This window comes from Myotis myotis, unplaced genomic scaffold (assembly GCF_014108235.1).
Source record: "Myotis myotis isolate mMyoMyo1 unplaced genomic scaffold, mMyoMyo1.p scaffold_m19_p_3, whole genome shotgun sequence".
Taxonomy (NCBI): domain Eukaryota; kingdom Metazoa; phylum Chordata; class Mammalia; order Chiroptera; family Vespertilionidae; genus Myotis; species Myotis myotis.
In genome coordinates this window covers 116549629-116569364 of record NW_023416335.1, presented here as the reverse complement: position 1 = coordinate 116569364, position 19736 = coordinate 116549629, and the positions used below count along the sequence as shown (strand labels likewise).

General features: G+C 36.3%; 1 protein-coding gene across 9 annotated transcripts in view; it reads left to right on the top strand.

Annotated features, from left to right (window-relative positions):
* Positions 1-10253, top strand: part of CDK8 (cyclin dependent kinase 8) — a 164301-nt gene extending 154048 nt beyond the window's left edge. For 4 of the 9 annotated variants that reach the window (XM_036298197.1, XM_036298196.1, XM_036298193.1 and 1 more), the window contains 6 exons: positions 1841-1910; positions 2704-2776; positions 5624-5721; positions 6445-6523; positions 6643-6801; positions 8974-9108. In XM_036298197.1, the coding sequence (XP_036154090.1) occupies positions 1841-1910; positions 2704-2776; positions 5624-5721; positions 6445-6523; positions 6643-6801; positions 8974-9099 (605 nt within the window). In that variant the 3' untranslated portion in view covers positions 9100-9108. Of the gene's footprint in view, positions 1-1840; positions 1911-2703; positions 2777-5623; positions 5722-6444; positions 6524-6642; positions 6802-8973 lie in introns of all 9 variants that reach the window. The other 5 variants (XM_036298199.1, XM_036298200.1, XM_036298202.1 and 2 more) reach the window with 3 other exon arrangements.
* The last annotated feature ends 9483 nt before the right edge of the window (positions 10254-19736 follow it).

Here is a 19736-nt window from a genome sequence, read left to right as displayed (position 1 = left end):
CAGTGACTAAAAACTGTGCCCAGTGGTCCAGAATAATGAAAATTTGTTTAAAGCACCTTTATAATTTTGGATAGTTGAGTACTTATTAGAAATTGTTTATTGGGATTTTTTCTCAGGTCACTATATCTCAAGACTAATACACATATATCTGGGAGTTTATAATTTCACATTCCCTTAGAAGGGTGTTAATTATCAGTAAATGCAGAATAATTACACAGATACTGCCTTTCTCCAACATTGGTTAACAATTCTGCAAAGATTGCTTTGTTGTAATGGGAATTTCATTTATTCACTGAGTATTTACCGACTACCTGCCATGTGCCAGGCACTGTGTTAAATATAAAATATTGTTGACTTGGATATGATCCTTGCCCTCTTCAAGTTTACATTTTATTGATCTAAATAGACTGTTTCAATAATACGTATGGTTTGAGTAGATGGAGAAGAGTGGCCTTTGCTTCCCACTTCTGAATGGGTCCACCAGGGAAAGGAACATGACTTAAGATGGGGTGGCAGTGGGAAAGGCCTCTTTAGGAGATGATTCTTAATGTGTGGTTCAACAGTTAGGATAGGCTCAGCTTATAAGGAACTTGAAGAACAGGCAGCAGAATTTAGATTTCCTATGCTAAAGAGTGAGACTCCATGATAAAATTTGGAGAACTAGTAGCATGATTTATGTTACATTTTTAAAAGATCTAAGAATGGCAGTGGTTTATAAAAATCAATGTAAAACAAGTAACTTTAGTCAGGGAAACCAGCTGCTTGCCTATAACAGTACTCCAGGTGTAAAGTGACAATAAGGATGGAGAATAAAGGACAAATGTATCCTTTTTATAGCAAGTGTATCATTGAGGGAAAAGTTAAAAGATTATCTCAAGATTTCTAGCTTGAGAAATTTACAAAATAGAGAAATTGAAGTAAGAAAATAGTTGAGAAAATTCCATTTAGGAGCTTAATATATATATTTAGTTTACTTTAAAATATGTGATATTTGTGGAGGAAGGTAGCAGATATTTTTACAAGTAAATTGAAAGAAGCTCGAACCTCTAAAGGCCATTTCAAAGCTAATGGTGCTGTTCAGCTACCGTTATAGTGCTGTGCACCTAGTAGACTCTCTTTTACTTTATCAAAGTAAATGTCCATTGATAATGATGGAGAAAACAAGCTATCTATCTGTGTTGTTTGAATAACTCTAATGCCAGCAAAACTAACTGAAACATTTTCTACCTAATATATTAGTAGCTGGGATTGTTTTTGTTATGTTATTGAAACTAGCCAAGCTCAACAGCTAATTAATATACTAGTTATATCCTACTTTATTCTATTTCAGGTAATTATTACTGCTTACATAGATTGCTGATGTAAAAGCAATGTATTTAATAAGGTGACAATAAGGAGGGCCATATAAAAAGAAGTGTACCTTAAAGCTGCTAAGGGGAGGACATTACATTTATTATTGAAGAGATTGGTTACTGATTTAACAAAGAAATTTGGTAGAAAAAAGAAAAATACTGATTTTACAGAGAAATAGAATTATTTAATAATAGAAATACTTATAACTTATTACCCTCTAGTTATAGAAATTGAGGTAACATAAACATAGTCAAACACGTAGAAAGTTGGCATTAAAAAGAGAGATAAAAAGGTCTAATTCTATACAAGGTAGAGTTGTATTTACAGTTCAAGATAAGATGTTTACTATAGCTTACCATTTATTTGAAGTCTGTGCTTTCATGGAGGTTAAAAGTATAGGAAATGTAATGAAACTGAGATGACCTTTATTAAAGTTCTTGAGACTAGGAACCTAGACAACATAAAATTTTATCAATGTATTTCACAGATAAAGATTGGGAAGATATAAAAAAGATGCCTGAACATTCAACATTAATGAAAGATTTCAGAAGAAATACGTAAGTTGGAAAGAAAATAGACCTTTTGTTGAGTTTTGCCTTTCCAGAATACTCAGCAGAAGATTGAGTACTCAACATAATAGAATATGCAACATAATATTATTCTAATAAGTAATTTTATATATTTACTCTAATATATATATATTTTTTACATTGTGACCGTCTTCATTTCTTAAGATGTTTAAATGATATAAGAAAGGTGAATATCTAATATTAGCAGCTGATTTGGATATGAGAAAAAATTTTATTTTTTTCCATATTCATTACTTTCTGGAAGCATTTGTAGAAAGTAATTCTAGGCAGTAAGTGACTGAAATAAATAAGCCTTGCAAATAGCCACTTGCCTACCCATCTAGGTTGGGTAATTTTAAGCAAGTTTTAATAAAAAAGAAGGAATATTTCATTTATTTACAGTGTAAAATCAGGGAGTTGGAAGAGGGTAGTATATAGACTTACAACAAATTTTTTTCTTTTAATTTATTTAAGGCTGAGTTAAACTTTTGACCCATATATTATTTAAGGTAATTTTTGAGATAACATGCATGTGAAAACTATTCAGTGTATATTATGAATGAAATTATCTTGCATGTAATCAGTAGTATCCGTTCAAAAGTGACCAGTGTGAATATTTAGTGAAGTATAAAATTGATTTAATGCCACTCTTTATGCTGATTATACCATTTTCAATATATATTCTATATTATGATGAAAAGAATTTTGTGTGGAAAAACTTCAGCCAATGTAAAATTAACCTCAAACTTAATATAGATATCTCATAGTATTTCTCTTTCAGGTATACCAACTGCAGCCTTATCAAGTATATGGAAAAACATAAAGTTAAACCAGATAGTAAAGCATTCCACTTGGTAAGCTTTAGCAAACAGTACTAATAAAATGCGTTTTTCTCCCCTAATTGATTAGCCCATCTTAAGGCTTTATTGGGTCAATGTATATGGTTACTCAGCACATTTAGAGTACTTGAACAGTAAATGCAGAGATCCTGTTCATAAATACTAGTAAAGACATAAAAATATTTGTTTTTCCAAACCCATAGCATGATTTGATATGGTTAGATTAGATTTTCTCAAGATAGTCATTATACCAAGTTTATCAAGAACATTTTAAAATACTTTACTAGATTTCATCAGTTATTTAAAAATTTCAGAAGAGAATCAAGAAGAAAATAACCCCACCATTCAGAAATATTTTTTATAAATTATTTTGTATTTCAACTCTTTGAAAAAACTGTTCACAAAATTTTTAACTCCCAAGATACCTCTTATAAACTTGGGTATTAGAAGTCCTTAGATAATTGTATGTATTAATTGCTTTTTCTGGAAGAGTATGAGTGATGCAGTATTTATCAGTGTATAATGGAAAAATGATGACCTGGAAACTGAATTAATCCATGTACTATCAAGATAATTTATGATGTGGTTTTATTCAACTATTGCCAACTTAAATTTATTTAAAATATTTCCAATTTTTTATGCCGTAAAAATTAAAAATGTTTTTTACTTTATGTTTTCCAAAAAAGCTACATACCATAAAAGGGGGAATCTGAGGAAGCAGATTATATTTTGCTTTATTTAAAATCCTTTTACTCCTTTATTCCCCACATTTTTTTTAATATATTTTTATTGATTTCAGAGAGGAAGGGAGAGAGAGAGAGAGAGAAAGATAGAAACCTCAATGATGAGAGAGAACCATTGATTGTCTGCTTCCTGCTCACTTCACACTGGGGAATGAGCCTACAACCCAGGCATGTGCCCTGACCAGGAATTGAACCATGACCTGCTCGTTCATAAGTCAATGCTCAACCACTGAGCCACGCCAGCCGAGCTATTCCCAATATTTTTACATGAGTTTATTAAATGGGAATTTTTTTTACTTTGAAAGGATTAAACTTTCCCTTATAATAGGCCATTTGGAAAACATTTCTTCTGTTTCTACTTTTCTTCTCTTTCTACTGTTTCTACTTCTGTATCTTCTACTTATTTTTACGTAGTCATATATCAGCAATTTTAAAACAGCGTTCAACATGTTATATTGCCACAATGTATTCTTATCCAAATAATGTTTATTGTAATGTACTTACAACAGGACCCAAATTAGAAGGTAAGTTAGATCCTTCAAAAGTATGAACTTATTTATTCTACAGAATAATAATAGTGATAGATCAGTAGTCATTATTTAGGGGAATTACTCTTCCCCCCAATTCACTGCTACTCAGTGTAGTCTGAAGTGACTCACACTACCATTACTGCTGAAATTCTAGAGATAGATCTCCTTTGCAGCTTATTTGCTTGTTTTAACTGTAATGATCTGTCTTGAGTGCACCCATCTGAAAGCTCAGCTATAACTCTCTTTAAAACCGTTGTTGAGTATTTTAAATAGCAAATCCATGCTTTCCTTTTCAACTCTAAAAATAAAATTGTGTTTTCATTAAAATATCAGATTACTAAAATTAAATTTAAATATCACCATCCCAAGCATTTTGAGATGCATTTTAAAATATATCTTGTCGCGTCCTCTAATTGTGTCACCTCCCATGTCTAAGGCTCAATATGTCTATTAGTTCCTTGGTTTTTAAAATGTAGTCCTATTCCAGCAGCATTACAATAGTCTGGGAACTTGTTGAAAATGAAGACCTTTGGGCTCCTGCTCAGGACCTCTGAGAGTAGGGTCTAGCAACCTGTTTTAAGAAGTGCTCCAGGGTGATTCTATTGTGCTCTAACATCCGAAAACTTACACCAGAGACTATAAGCAAAGAGAGCACTATTTAGATAATCTCTTAAATCATATATTAAAATAAGATATTCTAGTTCATAGAGCCTTGAGTAAACTATGTTTTAACCAGAAAAATACTGAGTTTTTACATTAGTGTGACATTTCTCTATGTAGAGATGATGATGACGATGATGATGATGATGATGATGACAACTAACACTTACAGAATGCTTTCTTTGTGCCAGGCGCCATTTAATTGCTTTCCATGTATTAACTCATTTAATCCTGAAAACAAACCTGTGATAATAGGTACCAGTTTTAGTCTCCTTTTGACAAATGAGATTACAAAGTGGTTAACTAACTTGTCCGAAGTCACTCAACTAAAGAATGTCTAGTCAGGATTTTAACCCAAGCAGCCTCTTTCCAGACTCTCTTCTGTACTTAACTACACCTCCGTACTTCCCAAGTTCCATATCAATCACCATATTCATTTAGATAGAGCAGCTGTGTCCAGGAGAACTTTCTGTGATGGGCTGTGCTGCAATGGGGTAGCCCTAGCAACATGGAGCTATTGAGCTCGAGAAATGACCTGATATGACTGAGAAATCGATTTTTTAAATTTAGTTAATTTGGATTTAAATCTAAATAGCTACATGTGGTAGCGTATTATTTTTCTTAGAACTTTTTAAAATCCTGTTCTGAATTTGATAATTTAGATAATATAGGAAAAAGATCATTGGTTTAGAGTAAGAAGATACAAGTTTAATTACTTCTTATAGGAGAACCACATGAGATAATGAATATTAGAATGACTAAAATGTGAATTACTACATTAAATTTAATAATTTTATCTTAATTTGGAGGAATAAATGCCCTCCAAATCATGGTGTTATTCATCACACAATATATACCTCCCATATATGTGTCAAGGGGTATAACTAGGAAAAGTAATACAGTAATGTTTTTATGACTTATGGTTTCAGCTTCAGAAGTTGCTTACCATGGACCCAATAAAGCGAATTACCTCAGAACAGGCTATGCAGGATCCCTATTTCTTAGAAGACCCACTTCCTACATCAGAGTAAGTGATCAATTTATTAACTCACCAGCATGATAAAAGTGGGGGAGGCCTGTTTTCTTTTAGTTGCCAACTCCAAGTTGCCACTCCTTTGATAGAGGGTTCCAATGAAATCCTTATGACAAGCGAAAAACGAGCTCTGGTAGCTGAGTGTCACTGAGGAATTTTATAGTGGAGAGGTGTTCCTGTTTCTCTGTTGCTTTAGGCAGCATTCTAGCATTCGTTTCAGCAGGCCTCCAGTTGTTGGGTGAGGTTGGTTATGCATGTGGCGCTCACTCACACTCACTGAGGTTGCTCACTGCTTTCAGTTACAGTTTGAGTACCAATTACAAATCCCATTCCTGGATAAATCTGTGCTCCCTGTGTCACCTTTTACTTTAAATATGCTAGGGAGGGTAAAAAACATTTGGGTTTGAATTGTGACATTTTGTCTGAATCTACATTTTGGTTGCAGTAATAAAAGAGTAATGCTAGGATTAAAAAAAAAAAAAAAAGTTGAGTCATCCTAGAGATGATTATTGATTATTTTTATACAATGAAAAGTACTTAAATGACCTGCTGTGAAGTCACTGATGAGAAAAAAAGATTCATTTTGTCCCACTTGTATGAAAGGTTTTATATTATAAATGGGGGGACAAAGTCCATCTTAAAATGAACGCCATTTAAATGAAGCATTTGAAATATTGATTAGTATACCAGAAGTCTTTTTTTTTTTCTTGTGATCAGTGTTTTTGCCGGTTGTCAAATCCCTTACCCAAAACGAGAATTTTTAACAGAAGAAGAACCTGATGATAAAGGAGACAAAGTAAGTATTAAAGTATAGTTGGCAGCTTCTTGTTTCAGTGCTATCACAACATTTTCAGGTTTGTGTGTATTGTGTTCTCCTTCTGAGTTGAACTTTATTTTTCTGTTTAACCAATTGAGAAGAACCAGCAGCAGCAACAGGGCAATAACCACACTAATGGAACTGGTCACCCAGGGAATCAAGACAGCAGTCATGCACAGGGACCCCCGTTGAAAAAAGTGAGAGTTGTTCCTCCTACCACTACCTCAGGTGGACTGATCATGACCTCAGACTATCAGGTATTTGGAGATTATTTTGTATTGACCTGCCCTGTCAGTATTTGCATGGGTTTGTGACCATTGGAAAATGTGATGTAATTAAGAAAAGGTCTTTGTGTACCTGGGGAATTCCATTGACAGGAAGTGTTACTGGCATGGAAAAGTGCTGACAGTGATACAGTAGAGAGAGTGTAGGCTTTGGAACTAGACAGACTTGGAATAGTTGAATTTAAATTATGCCATTTATTAACCGTGTGATCTTGAGCAAGTAATATACCATTTCCTGGCTTTAGTTTTTCACCTGTAAAATGAGACTGGCAAATAACTTGCAGTTGTTGTAGAAGACATGATAAATCTTAGCACCTTATAGTAGAAGCTCAATAAATGGTATCTATTATTTTGAAGCAACAGTATACTATAGTGATGAACACAGGCTTTTAAATCCAAGCTCAGGCACTGACTCTTGGGTAAACTTGAGTAAGTGATTCAAATGTTCTCAGTTTTCTCATTTGTAGAATATGAATAATGGTAACTGTGAGGTTGTATAAGGATAAATGAGAGAACATATGTATGTAAGGCTAGCCTGACACAAGTGCTTAAAAATAACATGAATCACTTGTATATTTTTTATTATATCATTAAAATTCTTAGTAGATTTATGGTACCCAGTAAGCACTTAACAGTTGTGGTGGTGCTGTTGATGAATATAATAATAAGAGCTTGCCGAGTACTCAGTTAGGATGAAGCATCTGTACTTAGAATGAAGCATACATTATTTTCTGTCATTTCAGAAAACTGAGGCTTGTAGAGGCTAACTAACTTGCATGTGTGCATCCAGAGAGCTGGTAGTAGACCCAGGACTCCACTCAGATCTAACTAAAAGGGCTGCTGCATTGCCTACTTGTGGATCCTATCAAGTGACATTGTCAGTTCTTTTGCAGAAAGACCTGTTTTAAAAATTGTATACCACTTCCCTGCTTATTCTAATCATATTCCCAAATAACCTGGGTTTCAATGTGGGAAGGATACTAAAACTTTGATTAGAATTATTTACCTACTAAAAGAGAAAAAGAGATCTTGTTAAACTGATAAGGTTCCCAGAGCCTGCTACTGTAATTCAAGAGTTAGATATTGACTCTTTGCTTTGGGTAAGGAGAGGTCCAGCAAGTCAACTAGGAAATCAAGGGCAGACATCTGGATGGGAAGCGTGCCCCCCTCTTGGCTCCAGAGCGTGTTTGCGCACTAAGGTGATGACATCCCTAGAATGAAGCAGAGCAGTGCTCCGAACCTCTGCTATTGAAACAAAGCAAAGGCTGCTGCTGTTACTGTTTTTTTTGTGGGTGATTTCAGAAACAGTATCTCTCCACTCTTTTTAAAATGCCATTTTTGCTAGGATTGGCAGAATTTAAAATTATATGACATATTAAATAGGCTTTGAAAGAGGAAAGTAATAAATTATGGTTAATCTTTTATAGTGTTTGTCTTGGGAGCTAATAGAACAAGAGAGGTGCAGGAATGTGAATAATAATCATAACATCAAACTGAGAGGACTGTAAGATCTACCACTGTTCCTACCTTTTGTGCTTTTTTAGAACTGAGAAAACCACTCTTATATTTCAGTAATTTTACTTTTGTATATACCTTGTAGCAGAAAGTAAGAGATTCATTAGTTTAAAGGGCATAAAAATATTTAATGCCAAAGAAAATGATTCTGTAGTACCTTTTCTTGTCATACTCATTTTTATTCTTTAACCATTTGTGTGTGTATTGGGGAGGTTTCTACTGAAGAGACTAGCATGTAAGTTGCTTTGGTTTACTTAATGCATACATCATTAAGTTCATGATATAAACCTCTCAAACAAATTAGTTATTACATATCAAGTGGATATAAAACAGCATAAGAAAGGGGTTATGGCTGTAGAAAAAAATGAACTCTACAGCATAACAATAGACTCACCTCAATATTCTTTACTAGCAATACTTCAGACCTTCATAGAGAAAAAAATGGTATTAAAAGATCTGGGGGTTTTGCCATTTTAATTGTAAAGCCTAGTACATAGCACAAGACTCTTAAGTTCTTAATGCCTTGAAATAAATGACATCTCGAACACACATGATCAGCCATGCTGGCTTGGGATATAACCAACTCATAGAAACACATGGATTACATCTCTCCCTCAATCTCCTTTCTAGCGTTCCAATCCACATGCTGCCTATCCCAATCCTGGACCAAGCACATCACAGCCACAGAGCAGCATGGGCTACTCAACTACCTCCCAGCAGCCTCCACAGTACTCACATCAGACACACCGGTACTGAGCTGCGTTGGAATATTGTCAATGCACTGTTGCTAATGCTGCCGGACTAACTGTGCAGCTCTCTGCGGGAACCTGGTATGGGCCATGAGAATGTACTGTACAACCACATGTTCAAAATGTCCAATAGCCAAGTTCCACCACTTTTCACAGACTGGGGTAGTGGCTTCCAAATTGTACCTATTTTGGGGTTAGACTTGAACAGAAAGTGCTAGCACAGTTTGTGTTGTGGATTTGCTACTTCCATAGTTTACTTGACATGGTTCAGACTGACCAATGCATTTTTTTCAGTGACAGTCTGTAGCAGTTGAAGCTGTGAAATGTGCTAGGGGCAAGCATTTGTTGTTGTATGTGGTGAATTCTTTCAGTGTAACATTATCTGACCAATCGTACACACACAAAAAGTTTAACTGGTACTTGAAAAATACAGTATGTGTTAACTCAACAAAATAACTGAGACTCAAAATGAGAATATTTTGGTACACCTTTCATCCTAGTGTCTTATCAGTGGGTTGATTCATTTTCTACATTAATCAGTGTTTTTTGACCAAGATTATATTGCTTGGGTTTTTTTGAAAGTACAAAAAGCCACATAGTTTTTCCAGAAAGGTTTCAAAACTCCCAAAGATTAATTTCCCACTATAAGTTTGTTTTTATTTTCAATCTATGACTTGACTGGTATTAAAGCTGCTATTTGATAGTAATTAAATATATTGTCATTGATATAAACCTGTTTGGTTCAGCAAACAAACTAAAATGATTGTCATAGACAGTGTTTTATTTTTCCTGTTAGTGTTACTGATTTGTGAGCATGCTTTAAGATGAAAAAGCATGAATGGTAACTTCCTTAAAAAGGCGCGGCATCCAGTTCAGATATTTTGTTGATTTTAAAGCTGGTTGGTGTAGTGCTATTAAAATTTTATTCAGTTTGTTTTCTTTTTTAAAACTTGTTCGCACGTTGTTTAGGGTGCCCTTACTTCAGCAAAGGAGAAGGAGTAGGAGAGCCTTAGAATTTTTGAGGAAAAATAAACCCTATAACATACAATGTACTGTATCAAACTATTTTACATGAATGACACAAGTATTCTGAATTTAAAAAAATTGAACATTGTTAAAAACAAGGTGTTATGTAATAAATTTATTTTTCATAAATCAAAATATGGAGTCAGCTGTATTTTTATATAACAAAAAGGTGTTTTATTTTACTTTAAAATGTGTTTTAACAAGTGGCCTCTAAGTCAATCTCCAGTTGTTTTCATTAATATCTATGTCTTCTGCCTCCCTCATAGAGTAGTGATGTTTGATGTAGATGTGCATTCCTTTCTGTTACACTTAGTACTCTAATACTGTAAGATATGAAATAGATAGCTTTCTAATTGAAAGAAGTTATGTTGTGCCTTCCATTTCTAGACTAATGCCTAATTCTTTGAGACCAATTTGACTATTTTAACCCAAATAATATTTTCCCTCCCTCCTTCTGCACAAAATATAAAAGATAAAACAATTAACATTTTTCTTTAAATTCAACTCATTCATATAAAAATATTCTAAAACAATTAAGAATGAGGAATACCAACACTGATGAGGCCCGACCATAGCAAAACTCATCAAACTGTGCACTTTAAATGGCAATTTGCATTGTATGTAATTTATGCCTTAAAGCTGATTTGTTTGAAATCTAATAGGTGTAAAGCACATAGCGCATGCCCACCGTACCTATTATTAGTGTTCGCTCTCTATGGGAATGTACTTTTTTTCTTAAGGCTTAAAATATGACCTAGTTCTAGCAAGGAAGTTACTCTTTTTAAGTCATTTCATGGCCAAACATTTCCTAGCCACTCATAAATCAACTTCAAGCTTTTGCATGAGCATAAGCCAAGTGCTAGAGTATTGACAATCTCAGGGCTGAAATATTTAAAAGCACCTCTGAATTCAGTAATCTTTATTAAGTTTTTTCTTCTAAATTCTACAGTGGTTAGGGGCTCCTGCTTCTCAAAAATTTTAATGAACAATTAATACTCTGTACAATACTCATCTCACCTGGGCACAGCTATGACGTTTCTCATAACCTGAGAATATTCTTTGAAGGAGCAATAGAAATTATTTTACTAGGTATTTACTAAGTACTTGGTATGTATTTAATAGTTATTAAGCCTTGTGGTCAGACTGAGCTAAAACAAATCACAGTCTCTATCCTCAAATACGCAAGAAACTTAATTTAGTTGAGTCAGGATACACACATGGGAAACACAACAATGGAAGCCATTGGATCAGGCACTAAATGGAAGGCTAAGAACCATAACTGTTGTTCTTTTGAACGGACACAACAGTATGCTGGGAAAGGCTTCACAGGGCGGGGATTGGTGTGGAGCATCAGGAAGAACATAGGCGTTTGGGTCATGGTCCCACCAGTTACTTAATGCGAGGCCTTGGTCAAGTCATTCCACTTTGAAGCCCCTGTAAATAATAACTGTAGTAGTAACTGTGATGCTCTCACCGACTTGCAGAAATACTGAAAGGCACCGTGTAAAGCAAGCTATAAAATACCTGTTCAGAGTTGCATAATTAACTTCATTATCTCAGCTGGATCCGAAAGTAAGACTGAATACCTAGCATGTGCTATGCACTACGTGACACATTTTACACATATTATTCCTCATAAATACCTGTGAGTTAAGTATTATTTTTCCCATTTTACAAATGAGAAAAATGAAGTTCGGAGAGATCAAACCCTGTTCAAACTCAGTCAGCCATGTGGTAAAGTCAAATTGGCTTTCCCTCAGCATCCAGGGCCCAGAGGAAGGAGTAAGCCTGGGATGGTCATGCATAGTGAAGTGACCACTCTGTCCAGAGCACAAAATGTGTCCTGGTTAAAACAGCTGAAGATGAAATTGGTAAGCTTGTGGGCTGCCAGTGAGGTCTGTTCTTTATACAAATAAAGTCACTTATAGGTGTGTTTTCCCACTTAAATGACAAACTACAAAAAGAATTTGTAGTTTACTAGTTACTGATAATGTCTTTTGAAAGCATACTGAACAGAACTAATGCATTTAAAGACATGCTTATTTAATAGGCCCTAACATCAGCTTGATTAATACGGAGTAATTGCTTTTCCAGTTGAGTTACTTCACTGGTAGAAAGTATGCAATATATAAGTAAAAGTAGACAACTAACAATGCTCTCTGATTTAATCAAAAGCTTTTACTATGGCAAGTAATACTGGACTCTTCAAAATCCCTTTGACCCCTTCTTCTAGCCACTGCTGCAGTGCCCAGCTCCACATGGATAGTGATCATGTTTGGGGAGGTGCTTTGCCTGGGGCCCTCTCAAGTATGCGTCCCTTCCGGCCATAGAGCTCGGGTCCTTCAGTGCAGCGTGCCCATTGGGTCCACTCTGAATTCAGGAAATCACAACTGGGATATGAGGAGGGGCTAAGGCCCATAGGGCCATCCTTGACCAATGTTTTAAAGGGGTCAAAAGGTAGGTGCTTCCTCCTTCTATTTCCAAAGCAGAACAGTTTGGAGCTGCATTTCATAAGGCTTTTTAGAAGATATTAATAGAGTTGAGCACCAGATGCCCAGTGTCAGCCAGTAGAACAATGCATCCTTGTATTGGTTTTCATTCCTTCCTTTCTTGTTCTCTCCCTTATCTCACATTACTGCTACCTGAGATCATATTTATAAGTAAACCACCTGCACACAATTCTTTGTCTCAGTTTCTGCTTTGGAGGAGCATGGAATCCAGGCTTTTAAAAGTTTGCTTTCAAATGGATCTTCAAAAGCAGTTGGTCCCTGGTCAGGTGGCTCAGTTGGTTAGAACATCCATCCTGTACACCAAAAGGTTACAGGATCGCTTCCTGGTCAGGGCATGTACCTAGGTTGTGGTTCGATCACTGGTCGGGGCGTGGGGTGGGGGTGGGGAGAGGGAGACAGTCGATGGATGTGATAGATGTTTCTCTCCCTGCCCCCCACTTCCTCTCTTTCTAAAAAATAAAATAAAATCAATAAAAATACATATCCTGGGAAGATTAAAAAACAGTTGTCAATAAGATACCCATTGCTAGCGGAAAGTGGATGGTACTAGCTGCTTTGCAGCAGCATCCATCAAAATTACTAAGGTTTTCCTTGTGGTATTTTGGGATGGGCTACAGGTGGAAGGTGGATCATTGGATTATGAAAAAGCTGGGGGTACTTGAATGATTTGAAACAATGGTATTTAAGATATTGTAGGATTGCCTCACTATTGTTAACTGCTTTGGAAAAGTTAAAAAAAATAAAATGACAAGCTCAGGTTAGCCAGTTAGCAATCCAAGACAGGCTGTTAAAGTCAGAGTCAGAGTCAGAATGAATGGTAGACTAATGCAAATTTAATGTAAATGGAACCAAGTAATAGCCCTAGTTGCACCTGCTTTGCTACATGTGTTATCTTTATTAGAACAGACCAGCATGGCCTCTGGCACTTCAGATGTGGCTTTTGAAATGGCAAACACATTATTCTCCATCCATAAAGAAGATAAAAAACATTTGATGTTTACCTGGGAAAGACAATAGTACAGCCTTCCCCAAAGCTACATTAACTCTCTTTGTTATAATATAATCGCAGGAGGGTTATGTCAGGGAAAATTGGTGGAGTTGGGTGCTGACAGGAATCCAACTCCACCTGGACAAGAAATGTTCTGGCAGAAACAGCCTGAAGTGATATTCTGGAACACTGGAGTTTATTTGAACACTTACAGCTTCCGGGAAACAGCTTGCCTGATAAATAGTAGTTTATTTCAGCAGTCAGTGTGTTGGTAGCTACCCACCTTTCATCCGGTGGCAGACATTTGGGTACAGCAATCCACATTTCTGGCACAACTTGTTAGAGCCAAAATAGACAATAATACTTTGAAATACTGGGGTTCTGTGTTTTCATTGTGGGTATTGCTTGTATCACTGAGGAGTGGGCAAGGAGTCTGGATGCCCTTGTATCAACCTCTACCAACTGAAGCAACTTCCAGGAGATTTAAGAGAGGTGAAGCTGCACCTATTTTTTGTTTGTTTTGTTCGGGGTTTTTTGTTTGTTCGTTTGGGCCTGGGTGTTGGGGGGGCGGGGGGGGGAGTAAACATTCAAAAACAATTGTGTATATGGGAGAATTTAGAAAGCTACCATACATGCTCAGGAAGACACAGGCTCATATATAGCCTGAGAAAACCTTAAGCTTTCACCTTACCCTGATCCCTGGCACAGATACCCTACAACAATTTGTTAAAAGTACACAAACCCTGGGGAAGGTTTTTTAGAGTTTCCATATAAGATTCAAATGTCCAATTTTCAATAACAACAACAAAACAAAAAAATCACAAGGCATACAAAGAAATAGGAGCATGGCCCATTCAAAATAATAATAATAAAATGATACAAAATGTAAGTGAAGAAGCCCAGGTACTGGACTTACTAGACAAAGACTTTAAAAGACCTGCTTAAGGATGCTCAAGGAGCAAAAGGAAGACATAAAGACAGAAAACAATGTATAAACAAAACTTGGATATCAATAAAGAGATAAATTATGAAAAGGAACCAAAAATTCTGGAGCTGAAAAGTACAATAACAAATTTAAAAATATACTAGAAGGGTTCAGAATTAGATTTGAGCAAGCAGCAGAAAGAATCAGTAAACTTGAAGACAGGACAGTTGACATTAACAACTCTGGAGAACAGAAGGGGGGAAAATGGAGAAAAGTGAATAGAGTCTAAAGGAACTGTGGCACAACACATATGTACTAGTGTCGTGGGAATCCCAGAAGGAGGAGAGAGAAAAAGGGGCAGAGATATTTGGACAAGTTAATAGCTGAAAACTTCCCAAATTTATACCTTAAAGAGCTAGAAAAAAAGAAGAAGTAGCTCAAATATAGCAAAAAGAAATTATACTGATTACACCAGAGATAAACAAAATAGAGAATGGAAAAACAATAGATACATAGATAAACATCAATGAATCCCAAAGTTGGTTCTTTGAAAAGATGAGCAGAATTGACAAACTAGCTAGACCTACAAAAAAGAGAAGATGCAAATAACTAAAATCAGAATTGAAAGTAGCATTACAGAATAAAAAGGATTATAGGAAAATACTATGAGTAATTGTACAATGATGAATTGGATAACCTAGAACAAATAGACAAATTACTTGACAAAAAATAACCTAAACTAAATAAAAAGAAATCTCAACAGACCTACAAAGTAAAGAGATTGAATCAATAAAAACCTTCTAACAAATTAATATCCTGGACCAGATGGCTTCACCAGTAATTTTTCCAAAAATTTGGAGAAGAATTGACACCAATCTTTCTCAACCTCTTCCAAAAAAATTTAAGAGGGGGGGAACACTTCCAGAATCATTCTGTGAGTCCAGCATTACTCTGATAACAATGCCAGTTAAAAACATCACAAGAAAATTACAGGCCAGTATTCCTTATGGATATACACTGAGTAGCCAGATTATTATGACCACCTGACGTTTGTAGGCAAATTAGCCGTACACTGCATCGTATGGGATATGGAAGCCGAAGGCCTGTTTGAACATCTTTGCTGTCTGCAGTTACCAAGATAAAACATCTCAATTCACATGGGAACACAAGGATTGGACAGTCAAGCATTGGAAAAAAGTCATGTGGTCCAATGAATCACGTTTCCAGTTGCATCATGCAGATGGCAGAGTGAGAATTTGGCAGAAACAGCATGAAAGCATGCACCCCACATGCATGAGTACAACCCTTCAAGCTGGTGGGGGCAGTGTTATGGTTTGGGGCATGTTTTCCTGGCATGATTTGGGCCCTTTAATTCGTGTGGAACAACATCTGAATAGCACAACACACCTAAGTATCGTTGCTGATCAGGTTCATGCTATCGTGTTGATGGCGTATCCCAACGGAGATGGCTTCTTCCAACAAGACAATGCGCCATGCCACGGTGCTCGTATTATGCAGGAGTGGTTTCAAGAACATGAGGGAGACTTTACCTTGCTTAGGTGGCCCCCTCAAGCACCAGATCTCAATCCAATTGAGCATTTGTGGGACGAAGTTAAAAGAGCCATCAGGCAGCTGGTTCCACAACCATCAAATCTCACAGAACTGGACAGTGCTATTCATCAGGCATGGTGTCAGATTCCTCACATCACCTTTCAACATCTCGTGGAGTCAATGCCAAGAAGAATCGCTGCAGTATTGAAGGCAAAAGGTGGCCCAACGAAGTACTGATGGGGTGGTCATCATAATCTGGCCACTGACGTTCAAATATATCCCATGTTCAAAGGCTGTTAAATTGAGTTGTTTACCCATATCTTCAGAAAAAAATCCTTTATACTGTCGTGGTAAACAACCTGCTTCCCTATTTATAATGGTCTGGCCCTCTAGCAACTTCAGTGCGAAATTATAGCTAATTTGCTTACAAACGTCAGGTGGTCATAATAATCTGGCCACTCGGTGTAGATGCAAACATCCTCAGTGAAAACATTAGCAAATTAAATCTGATAGCATATTGAAAGTTTTATTTATCATGACCAGATGGCGACCCTATGACACGTGTGTCAGAGGTGACACGCGAACTCATTTTTTTGGTTGATTTTTCTTTGTTAAATGGTATTTAAGTATATAAAATAAGTATCAAAAATATAAATCTTTGTTTTACTATGGTTGCAAATATCAAAAAATTTCTATATGTGACACGGCACCAGAGTTAATTTAGGGTTTTTCAAAATGCTGACACGCCGAGCTCAAAAGGTTCGCCATCACTGTTCTAGAACAACTGTAAACCCACCCCTGTATGAAGCATGTTTACAACTGCTATTTTAAAATCCTTGTCTGCAACTTTCATCATCTCTGTCATTTTTTTAAATATACAATTTTACTGATTTCAGAGAAGGGAGAGGGAGAGAGAGATGGAAACATCAGTGATGAGAGAGAATCACTAATTGGCTCCCTCCTGCACACTCCAAACTGGGGATCAAGCCTACAACCCAGGCATGTGCCCTGACCTGGAATCAAACAGTGACCTCCTGGTTCATAGGTCGACGCTCAACCACTGAGTCAAGCTGGCCAGGCTCATCTCTGATATTTTTAGGTCTATGTCTGTTGATTGATTTTTCTCCCACTTATGGCTCATATTTTCCTGCTTCTTTGTATAACTGATAATTTTTTTCAACTTTATAAGGTAAAATTGACTAATCAATTTGTAAGATATTTAAAGTGTACACCATTGTGCTGATTTTATATACATGTCCATTGTGAAAAGACTCCTCTCATCTACTTAATTAACACATTCATCACTTCAAATATTTATCTTTTTTTCTTTTAGGGTGAGAACATTTAAGTTCTACTCTCTTAACAATTTCAATTACACAGTACAGTACTATCAATTGTAGTCACCATGTTATACATTAGGTCTTTAAACTGTATTCATTTCGTAGCTGAAAGTTGGTACCCTTTTACCAACCTCTTCCTATTTTCTCCTTCCCCCATCCCCTCAAAACCACTTTTCTACTCTATGAGTTTGAATTTTTTTTGTTTGTTTGTTTTTTTAGATTCCATATGTAAGTGATACCCTGCAGTATTTGTCTTTTTCTGTTTGGCTTATTTCACTTGACACAGTGCTCTCAAGTTCTACCCATGTTGTCAAATATAGCAGGATTTCTTTGTTTTCCATAGATTAATAATATTTTATTATATATAATGAATATATATCTATACATATAAAAGGTTAATATGCTAAGTGTCCGACCATCCGACCAGTCACTATGACGTGCACTGACCACCAGAGGACAGATGCTCAACACAGGAGCTGCTGTGATGTGCACAGAGAAATGGCACTGTGGACCTGGTGCCCACAAACCAACACTCGGCTTCCCCCAAGTGGGACACAGGCCCTGCCACCACCCCAGAGTGACACCCCACCAAATCGCAGCCGATGCTGCCAAGACCCCATGGCGCACAATGCGGCCCACAGCCCAGCCCAGCCCAGAAACGGTGGCTGTGGGCACCAGGTAATGATATCACATAGCAACACCTAGCTTCCTCTCCCTAGCAACTATCCTCCTTGTAGTGCAGGGGTCCTCAAACTATGGCCCGCGGGCCACATGCAAATACAAATATTATATTTGTTCCCGTTTTTTTACTTCAAAATAAGATATGTGCAGTGTGCAAAGGAATTTGTTCATAGTTTTTTTTAAAACTATAGTCTGGCCCTCCAACAGTCTGAGGGACAGTGAACTGGCCCCCTGTTTAAAAAGTTTGAGGACCCCTGTTGTAGTTCCTTCAGTCTAGGAACATGACTTGCTTTATAGCCAGGTGCAAACATTTCACAATTTAACCAAATGTCTCCTGTGCCTCATCTCATTTGATCCTCATAGAAGTCCTGGAGTAGGTATATAGGAGACTCGGTAGAATCCTATTTTCATTGGCCAGAAAATGGAGATTTAGAAAGCTTAGAAACTTGACCTGACTGAAAAGAAGTAGGAAATGGTGGACCTGGAAAATGACTTCAGGTTTTCTCACTGTGCAGAATATAGTTAAACACTGCTGCAGTTAAATATTTTACCCTTTGTTGTCCCTGCGAGATTTACAATAATAATCTGCTTTGTGTTGCTATTTACTGCTGTGTTACTGGCAATTACCTGAAAGAGAAGTTGGGGTGCTTTACTGGGCTGGAAAAAGTTTAGCTAAATCAGAAAGCAAGTCTAATTAAGCAAGTTTATTCTATATCTATAAAAGGCTAAGTTGACTTGTGCATGCGCGATACATACAAAGCCCTCACTAGCGCCAATCGCATGCGTGTGTTTCCATCTGTCATTGTCAATCATGAATTTGGTTGACACTTCTATTATAGAGAAAGGGAAATAGCAATATTAAAGTATTTCTTCTAATTAACTTCCTTTCAATACGCACAAATCAATGTGCACCAGGCCTCTAGTATATATATACATTATATATATATATATATATATATATATATATATATAGAGAGAGAGAGAGAGAGAGAGAGAGAGAGAGAGAGAGAGAGAGATACTAGAGGCCTATATACATATACTAGAGGCCTATTATATATATTATATATATATACATATATATATCTCTCTCACATCTTTATCCATTCATCCATTGATGGACACTCAGAGTGTTTCTATAGTTTGGCTATTGTGAATAATGCTGTAATGAACACGGGAATGCAGATATCTCTTTGAAAAAGTAATTTAATTTTTTTGAGGTATGTACCCAGAAGTGGAATTACTGGATCATATAGTAATTGTATTTTTAATTCTTTGAGGAACCGCCATACTGTTTTCCATAGTGGCTGTACTAATTTACAGCCCACCAACAGTGGACAGGGTTCCCTTTTCTTCACATGTTCGCCAACATGTGTCTGTTGTCTTTGGGATAATATATTAGTTTAGAGTATTGCCTTTTCCCATTCTCACTAACATGAAATTCTTATTCAATCTCTTATGTGCATCTTTGTCTTTAGTAATTTTGTCATTGCTATAATCTCTTTTTGACTCATCCAAAACTTCATTGTTTTGTCATCAAAGGTGCTTGAGATAAAGCACTTTTTGATTGTTACATACATTGCTCTCACTGGAAATTTTACCCAGGCCACAAGTATTCGTTCACAT